This window comes from Cariama cristata, unplaced genomic scaffold, assembly GCF_000690535.1.
Source record: "Cariama cristata isolate BGI_N322 unplaced genomic scaffold, ASM69053v1 scaffold12591, whole genome shotgun sequence".
NCBI lineage: Eukaryota > Metazoa > Chordata > Aves > Cariamiformes > Cariamidae > Cariama > Cariama cristata.
Window position 1 is genome coordinate 23,697 of NW_009597597.1, and position 10,226 is coordinate 33,922.

The window sequence follows — 10,226 nt, forward strand, 5'->3', positions numbered from 1 at the left end:
CAGCGCTTTCTGTGACCAGGTCTCCAGTTTCAACTAAGATATCAATATTACTGACATAAATGAAGTCAAAAAGTACCTGAAATCTCACTGCTTATTCAGCGGTGGTTTAGTAGAAAGTGTGTAGCAGGAAGGAAATCAAACAAGACGCGAGTGCAGGAGGCCTGCGGAGGAAAGGCACAGACCATCCCCGCGGCCTCCAGCAGCACGACATGTCCTGACCAACGTCCTGACAAACGCTCGCTGCGACGAGAGAGGGAGACGCCTGCTGGACTGACTCCCTTGATACAGGCCCAGCTTCTGGATCATGCAATAAAAGCAGTATAAAACTAGTATCTTTTACTTAAATAAAAAAACCCCAAACTGTAAAACATATACTCTCAAAAAACCCTGAGTCTTACTATGAACGTTTATAAGATGGTATTTTTCTCTGGAATGCACCTCCGTTGTGTTCCTCCTTGCTGATGCATGCTCCTGTGCTACGCATGAGCAGCACTCAGCGTTGCAAGTGCTACGGCCATGCTGGCTGACACCCCAGCGTGGCTCGTCCTCCATGTTCAAGGGACTGGATGAGATGCTTAGTGCTCTCTGAGCAGCCAGCAAGGCTAGGCCGAGGCCTGCACTCCATGCACAGCTCATACCGCACACCAGTAACTCTTCTTTTCTCTGCACTGTTATCTCCGTCCGAGGGTCTGTGAGAAAGGCGCAGTGCTACGCCTGCTCACAAGGATTGCCTGTGCTGGATGTCAGCCCTCTGCTAGGTGCTAATGCTTCTGTTGTCCGTGGGGCCTGCTTTGGAAGGCGAATGGGAACATAGACATTTGAAGCACAGTGTTCCTTGAGGTATTCTCCCCCCTTTTCTTCATAGTCTTTTCTGGTTATCCAGCCTTCCTCACGGGTCATGTATTCCACTGCCCAATCCCTAGCCCCATACCAGGCATCTAAAACAGGACTCGATGCAAGGTGAACCTGGATGGAAGGAAAACAGAACAATGTCAATTCGACACAGGAGACGAAAGCCCTTTTTACTCTGATTACAGTGGTATATGACACAAATCACTGAATTTCAGAAGTTTGAGCTGATTATTCAGTGCCTCTGGGGAAGAGCAATGTTAGGAATGGGTTTGAAGTGTGTTTCCACCTTGAGATCAAGTCTCCATGAGCCTGCTTTGTTTCTACAGGCTGAGAAAGCACATGGGTGTACCACATTCATAATCAATAGCCCTCACAGCCGGAAGAGTTGGTAGTACTGCAAAACAAGTAACAAGTGCTCCAGCAAAACTTCCTCCCTGCCTGAAGGAGCAGGGAGGAAAACTGCAGGCCAAGAAACCACAGTATGTAGGAAAGAACTACATGTGCTCTTTCCACTGGTGTGGATTCATACTTCCATTTAAACTACTCCGATTTCTATAACATGAACTGCTTTCTTGGTTCAGCTATGGGCTTGCTAGATTAGACACTATGTAAATCCCATGTGCAATATCTGTCAAGTGACAGATTTCTGATAGGATCACACTATGGACCATATTTTAATGGAAAGAAGGAAGCTCTTATTCAGTTACAAGGAGCAACATTAAAAGCAGACGAAACACACACATTTTCTTCCCATAGACACATATATTTTAATGGAAAGAAAGAAGCTCTTATTCAGTTAAAAGCAGACGAAAACACACACATTTTCTTCCCATAGACACAAGTTACAAGCTCAAAACTCAGCAAGCAATATCCTTCCTAAAACTACCAAGTATGTGGCTGCAATTAAGTTTGTCAGTCACACCTGGCTCAGAGCTACACATAATAACTGTACAAAACAAGGGTTGTGGAACTGTAAGATTATATTTGCACAGATATTTTTTTTCCCCTCTCCCCAGTTCATAACCTGATTTTCTATTCAATGAGATAGTAGATTTGAGGAGACAAGGTGGTTTCAGAACAGCAAGGAAGACTCTTGCAAGTCTCCTTACAAAAGGCAAGGCAAACTCTGGGACTTTCCCAGCTTGTAACTGTGCTTGCTACTAAAAAAGTTACAAAGGATCACAAGTTCGCAAGATACTCACTGAATCTCTTTTGCTGCTGTCCCAGACAGTTATTACATGTGACAAACTGAAAAGTAACTTAGTTTTGAAGTGAGCGCAGTTTATCCCAGCAACTAGTTCTAGCAAAGGTCACTTGTTCCATATAGTAACTGTCCCAATCCCACAAAATCAATCTGCAAATTTCCAGCCAAACATGCTTGTGTGTGCATGGTCCTTTAGCTGAAGAAGGTTTCCCTACTCTCCCTAATGTCTTCATAAAGAGCGACTATATCTTTGCTTAACCTTCATCTTCTCAGGTCATAAAAGCTGTTTGTAGTGTCTTGTCATAAAACACTCCCTATTCCCATGCGCTAAGTACCCCCACTCTGTATCACTCCCAATCCGAATTACTTTTGAACACAGATGAACAGGCTGTTGACACAAACATCATACCAATACATGTACCTGAAAAGATGACTGGAATGGCCTCATTTCGAGGAGTTCCTTCTGGACTCTGGCTTTCAGTCCAGGGTACATTGTATTTCCACCCGTGAGAAAAACATTCTGGACAAGAATAGCTTGTTGTTCCTTTGGATACCTACAAGGAACCAAAACCAACTTCAGTCTTTCTCAAGGACCTCTCTCCTATGAACTGAACAGCTACAGGGAATACTGATACCTTGTTTTCAGGATTCACTTTTGAGAAACTTCCTTCACTTCCCTACCATGAAAACCTATGTTCATTTGTTTTCCGGAAATTCATGGGGTGGCAGAAGAAAATGCACTGTACACTGTACCTCATAAACCAACAACTCAGTAGAGCTGGAATTCTTACATTTCAGAAAATGCAATCTTGTATGTTCATACAGTTCACGAGTGACATTTTGCTAATGCGAAGTTGCCTGGAAATAGTTGTCCAGCAAAGCAAGCCTGTATCATAACTTAAAAACATCACCCCTGACTTTGGTCTTGCAAAAACAGAGACTGCCAGCTCATGGTTTCATGGGATGGCTATTTACAAGGGTTTCTTGTTTCCCTCTATAACGAGTTGGACCAGGGGTCTCCAAAGCGAGGTGTCTGCAAGACAATCCACTGGGGTGCAGGAAGATGACACTTTTTGTACCATTAACAAATAAATAAATAAATAAAAATAGTGTTTATTACACCTTTACCTCATCCTTTTTTAATTTCTGGTTTTGTGCATGTTTTAAAATGTAGTAAAATGTATATTAGGTCAGTAGTACCCACATGTAATTTATAAATACATATATTGGAGGCGTGTGCTCAAAAATTTTTTACTGATGGGGTAATTGATCAAAAAAAGTTTGGAGACCACTAACTTAAGACAAGCAGAGTTACATGTGGTTTTCAGAACAGGAAGACATGTCTAACCTGCAATGCTCAACCCCACTAAAAAGAACTATTAAAATATATTTTCTCAAATTATTAAGTAACCGGTATTGCAAAAGCTGATATCAAAACAAGACTAGCTTGTTTGAAGTAAGTGCCAAGTAGCTTTGTAAACTCACCTCTCAAGGACATATTGCATGGTTTCTGCTATACCAGCCTGGTCTTCTCCTATCAGGGAGGGCTGGAAAACAATCTCTGGAGCCCTGATTCTTTCAGTGCCAAGGAAAAGCTGGTGGTACTCTGCCAGGTTAAACACGGGCTTTAAACAGATGAGATTGAAAGGTAGTGGGAAATTATGTTAAACTACAGGGATATTCTAGAATAAGCAAAGTTTCCAAACAATTCTGTAAAAAAAACAGATCGTAACACTCTCACAGAGAAAAGGCCATGCTGTAAAATGTTCCAGAAGGCCAAGGAAGCCGCATTTTTCCTATACTTCATTCTGTTTGGTGCCACTCAATCCTAAGGCTCAAACTCACAAGCTGAAAGCTGTGTCCACTGGCATGCAATATTAGGCTACAGATCACACAAAAAAACACTTGAGCAGGACTTTTTTTTCCCCTAATAACATGGCACTGCTACAACAGGCACTGCCTGCAGAGTGAGCCAAGTGCGTATATTCATGTTCTAAACCATCAGCTAAGATTGCAAGGATTTCTTCTCTCTTAATGTCCCGTTCAGATAGCTTAAGTGTCTCTTCCAAGAGCAGGCAAACAAAGTTTGCATTTGGAGAAATGTTACCAGACTAGCTGGACAACCGGGAGGCAGCAATCGCTGGCACAAAGTGTAAATATAGAAATCAAACCTGCACTGCAGCAACAGGCTTCTCAACTTCAGGCTGTTCCTCAGCAAATAAAGGTTCAAACTCATTAATACTTTCCACATCCTCGAGTGACTGTTCACTGCCTAATGGATCCAAATCGGGAGTCTGGAAACAGAGAAGGTATATTATAGCAGCTTAGCTCAGGTGTGCTAGGCATATACATGACTTCAACTCTGGTGACATATTTGGAAAATTCAATGGCAATTTCCTCAAATCTCAACTTTTTAATATGCCTGAAACCAAATACGCTGTTCTCCAGCACTGCAGACAAAAATCAAAACGGTGAACAATCCAGAAAACAGAAGACTGACATTCACTCAAAGCATAAAAATCAAACACTTTCAATAAATTTACTGCTATGTCAGCTCAGAAATTAAATTAAAAGCCTTAGTCAACAAGCTAACTGCAAAGATCCTAGCCAGCCACATCCTAAACATAACATACTAAAACTTACTAAAATAGTTTTTTGAATTGGTTAAAACTTGGTGCACTCCCAGCACCTATAACTGCTCTATAATTACCATTAAATTCCCTGCCTTGGTTGCGTGGGACTGGGAAACAAATATTTGCTAGCTCCAAAGCTGCCACACAATTTTTGACAGTTTCAACCACCTAGCATTAGCACACAGGATAAACCAAAAGCCTTTATATTTTACACAGACGTGAAAGTGCTCCCAAAGCTCCTTCCTAATGAAAAGCATCACTCAAAAATTGTCCTAGACTACTTCACTGTTGCGAAGTAGGAGCAGCTTTTTAATTACCTACTTTATTTTTGTTACAATGTTACCTTTGGGATTTTGTCGCTAAAGATTTGTTTTTGTTATTTTAAACTTGAAACATTTGTTGCAATGTCTAGCACGCAATGATGACATAAAGCTAGATCATTTAAACATTCTTAAGTATCTAGCTTACATCCACTTAAAACCGAAGCAATTACTCAAACTGAAGTTTAAGTAGTGTTGTTACAGCAAACAAACAGTAGTCACCAGAAGTTATCTCCAACACTTACGCTTTGTAAAATCCATCTCTTTTTAGCTCTTAAAAAAAAAAAAAAAGAAAAAAGAAAAAAGAAAAACAGAAAGAAACATAGAATTCAGCTGAAGACTTGGCACAGACCCTAGGACAACATAATTCATCAGCTTTTAGACTCCTTCACAGGGACACAGAGGGATGGCCTACCTTCACAAATGGATTTGGTAATAATTGCACCTATACTCACAAAGCACAGACCAAACAAAAAGGCATGTGGATTCATTCCAAGGTCTGAGACTACACCCAGTAAAAAGGAGCGTGGGATCCAAGACGGACATGTTGGAACTTAGGCACAGCCACTGAGCAAAATTACGAGAAGTTGACAGTCTTTTAATTATCTTTTTCTAGAACAATTTCTTTTGACAGAAGGCAGAAAGATTCTTTCCCACAATGGTAAGCCCATCAACTACCTCAATTTCACTCAGACGCAGTCATTTTGATTCTTACACAAGCTTTACTGCTAAGGGTAGGCAAAATATAACTCCCAGAAGATAACAGCTCACCTGCTAGTTTTGGATACATCTCAAGTTCCATGTAGGACACAAGAACTCCTATATCTGGCACCATTCTCCTCTATGCTTCAATCATCCATTTTTCTCTATACCTTGTCCTAAGCAAAGACTGATATAACTAAACAACCTCTATCTTACGTGACTTGAAAGGCAATTACAAGTTAATGGACGAACGGCCTTAGACCATCTCTTAGGAGAAGCCGTTATGTGCTGGGCCTATATAAGTCTGGCAAAGCAGACAAATAAACTTCTCATCTTCAAGACAACTCCACCAACCAAGTGTAGCAATCAATTTTTCATTGTTAAGTAAACAAAACAGAACATGCTGCTTAAATGCACCAAAAAAAGATAACCAGAATGGAGGCAAAGGGTTAGTTGTTTACCATAAAGTTCTCTGCACCTGAAATGGAAGTACAGAAAGGAAAACAAATACTGTTTTTAACAAAAAGCTTGATAGGTCCTTCCATATCTTTAATAGAAGGCTACTGACATTTAAGGATGGTTGTTTTCGGATTATAACCACTTGAGGTTTAAGTGCTTAAAACTCCATGTCATTTAATTGTCAGACACTGAAAAAAATATGCGTCTTTAACATACCAGGTCCACTTATTTCACTAAAATTAATACAAAAGCAGAGTTAGAGGTTGGTTTAAAGTACAAACAAAATCATTATATTAGCTGCTGCATTTACAACCTCTAAGCAAGTCAACCTTACGTAAGGGCAGTGGCTTGCATATGCTGCCACGAGTAAGTACAAATGGAAGAAGTGGTACCTTCAGTGGCATTTCTCTGACTCAATACAGCTATTTTCTTTTTTTCTCCAACTTCTTAAAGATGTGCAAGAAATTTTTAAGGAAACTTACTGGTTTCATGTAAATATACTTCAACTACTGTCAGGAAGCCTAGAGATTATGCTTAGAACTATACTGAATCAAACCACAAGATATGTCCCAGGGCACAGTGCAGAAGAGCGTAAGAAAGGTTACTGATTTCAGGCATACTCTATAAAATCAAAACTGTCATTTTCTGTAGCTGCACAGGAAAGCTAGAAATGAGAGAAGCAGTTGCCAAATTAGCGAGTTGCAGTGTGTTAAAGGAAAAGCTCAGTTGATCCATAAGAGTCTGAAGACGCACATTTTCAATCATAAAAACTTAATTCTCTCAGAGATAAGAAGAGGATTAACTTGGCGAAAACATTATACCTCTGGCTTGCTGTCCACAACATCTACTTCAATATTGACTTCTGCCTGTAGGATTTTTTGCTTCGTTTGTTCAACAGACAGACTCAATTTGTTGATGTAAGACTGAAGTTCTTCTGCAGAGTCCATGTTCAGCTCCACCAAAGCTTTGTGGAATTGATCCATTTGACCATCTTCCAGAAGTTCCTACAGACAGCTCAGAGTTAGCTGTGATGAACAATATAGGGTAATCAACTATTCATCAACTGTGTGTGTACAGACACTTTGCCTTAATTACTAGACATTATGATGTCCATGTTTCAGCAGCACTCAAAATATTTCACAAAAGTACTGTTCAGAACCTGAAAGCATCCTCTGCATCAATAATCTCTCCCTTTTATCTTGCAAGTAACCTTAAAAAGCTCCTATCAGAAAACAGACAGGACAGTCGTAGCTTTTTTACAGTGAAGCATGACCTTCTGATAAAGCTCTGAGGGCAGCCTGCCCTCCTCCCAAAAGATCACACAGAAAACTTTGCCTTGATTACCTGTACATACAGTAACCTCTCCAGCCTCTCTTGGTCAAGTTGCAGCTTCTCTTCTCGACGACGTGCATTGAGTTCTTGAAGTCGACGTAATTGCTGCTGCCGCCTCTCCTGCTTTTCCTCTGATGTCAGAGTGCTTCCCAGCAGTTTGTTAGAGAAAGGCAGCTGCATCTTGTGCATGTTGTTCTCATAGTACTCTGGGGACCTCCACTTCTGTAGCTCTGAATGTTTTGAAAGCAAAATAACTGTTTTGCCAGGCTGAAAATGATGATTTGTATGTTGTATGCACTCCACGCTAAGTTCAGACTTAGAAGGCGGCAACAGCCCAGCCTAGGATTCTGTCACCTCTTGGCAGCTGCCCACATATTTAGTTACACCCTCAAAGGGCCACCTTCCAATCACATACTCGGTGCACATGGTTCTTAGTGCTCTGATCTCCAGCATGCAGGAAATGCAAAGTATTATGAAGTGGGAAGTGTATGCTAGTGTCTTTTCTCTCTTCCCAAGGTAAGGGAGAGCTCTCACACATTTCTAAGGACTCCTGCAGGCTCTTTCACAAATGACAAATTTAAGAAAACACTTTTCTTCAGCCGCTACTTAAAATGCCATTTACCATAGAACTTCTAAAACTTCTTTAATTCACAAAAAGTCATGAAAAGTGTCCTCTGCAATTTTGGAAACCTTAAAGCAGGTAAGAAGCACGGCCAGATGCAGAAATCATCCTAACCAAGTTAATATTTTGTTGGAAGTATAAAGTAACTAATAAAATAAACTCATTTTAAATCTTTTGCTCTGAAATAATCCTAGTTTTTATTCACAGAGAAATTTGAACCAATATAGATATTTCGTAATTTAATTTTGTTTCTATCTTTATGTTAAATTTGAAACTATTGTCAAGCATTTCCCATGAGGCATATTACCAGAAAGACAGCTATAAAGCAAGCAAAATAGTACTAAGAGTATTTCTGCCAGAATCCCAGCCAACTTGAGAATAAGGGATATAGAGGACAAAACTAAGTTTGGATGAACACTATCTAGTGGTAAATTACAGCTGGTTTTACCCTCTATATAGTCCTCTGCAATGTAGCTATGCTCATGTAGTATTTCCTCCATGCGACTGAGAGTGATGGCAGCAAAATGCCCCGGGTATTTCAGCTGAAGGAGACGTTGGAGATACACAGCTGCTTGACATCCTCCAAGATTAATACGTTTACAGTTTTTAGCATCCAACCTGAAAATGCAGAGACACAACTGAGACTGGAGAGATCCACAAGTTCAGCACAAAACAGACTTCCTACTTTCCCTAGTATTATTTAATTTCTGATATGGTCAAGTAGACAGATGAATATTCACAGACAAATATTTCAAGATTCAGTTACCAGAGAATCTCATACACCTGCTTTTCTCAGACAACAAGCATAATCACTGCTTTGTTTATTGCAGATACTTTCTGAAAGGCTCTGTTCTGCTTTTAAAACATCCAAATATTAAATAATTTTGGTTACAGCAAGGAAATGTTCTATTATAAGAAAGGAAATGATGGTTAGTGGAGCTAAAAGTAGTTCCTTTAACCTTTGTAACATTTCACAGTTGGCCAGGTGTAATCCTCAAAAATCTGAAGCATCTACCAGATATAATAAAGCCATTTCCTGCAGCAAGGATTAAAAATAAATAAATAAAAACCCCAGAGCAACATAGCAGCATAATCAGAATGACAAAAGCCTCAAGAACTGCAGAAATCTCACAGAGTACTTTCTTTCGTCCCAAAGCTGCTTTAAAACCTAACATATGTTTTTTAATGCCTGCTCTTACTTGGGGCAGATATCCCCTTCTACTTTTGAAAGTACAGATCTAGGTGTGAATAGGAACTAGAAATACCATATGTACAAGGACAGCACTGCTTCTTCAATTCAAAATTCAACAGAACTTAGCAAAATCTCCAGACCTAGTTTTAACTCATCAGTATAAATCAAGAGCTGATAAGAGCTTATAGTGCAGGAGCTGGAATACTTAACGGTAGAGGAATGGGTATTTGCATCACTTGAAAAGTCAATGACTGACAAAGAAAGGCTGCACTGTACTTAAGACACCAAGAACTCACCTGCCTTCTAAGACTGGCAAAATGTGCGTACACTGATAACCTGAAGATATTACCAAACCACTACAGGGCCAGTTCTGCCTTCTGTTGTGGTAAAAACTGTACAAGCTATCTACACCATAGGACACTTTTGGCACTTGATAACATTCAAAGAGCAGCTCTGACATCATTTGTCTTGAATACAGAGGATTGCACACCGCTTCTGTCAAAACAATTGGATGATCAACACAACCCTGTAAGAGATAAGGGAAAAGAAAAATAATAAAGGCATGAAGGGAAAATCCAAGGATACTTATACTTGCTTCTTCTTTTGAACACCAGCAAGAACTCCAAAACAGCAGTAAGAAACCACTTTATCTGCAGGCTATTAATCATTTAAGTTAAATTATACCTAGTGCTTAACAGGGTAAAAAAGTCTTGTCTATAGCAAGGATTCCAATGTTGATTCAACCAAATAATAAACTCCTAAGGGTGGAGGAGAACGGATTTTTTAAAGTCATATACGAATTATTAAAAACCTAAGTAACCAAAATTTATGCAATGAGGCGGTGAGGTGTGAGTGAAAACTGGTGGAAGTTCAGTTCAGCACTAGGTAAAGCTTTCAGACTGGTGTTGTC

At 39.9% G+C, this 10,226-nt stretch overlaps 1 protein-coding gene across 1 annotated transcript; it reads right to left on the reverse strand.

The window, feature by feature from the left end:
• Nucleotides 1–377: 377 nt before the first annotated feature.
• Nucleotides 378–9,843, reverse strand: ACTR5 (ARP5 actin-related protein 5 homolog (yeast)). Its single transcript, XM_009708954.1, has 8 exons — nucleotides 9,613–9,843; nucleotides 8,573–8,742; nucleotides 7,515–7,732; nucleotides 6,992–7,174; nucleotides 4,228–4,350; nucleotides 3,542–3,681; nucleotides 2,478–2,610; nucleotides 378–966 (listed from the first exon to the last, which is right to left on the reverse strand). The coding sequence occupies exons 1-8, from the start codon at nucleotides 9,777–9,779 to the stop codon at nucleotides 709–711; spliced, it is 1,392 nt and encodes a 463-aa protein (XP_009707256.1). The 5' UTR covers nucleotides 9,780–9,843; the 3' UTR covers nucleotides 378–708.
• Nucleotides 9,844–10,226: the final 383 nt, after the last annotated feature.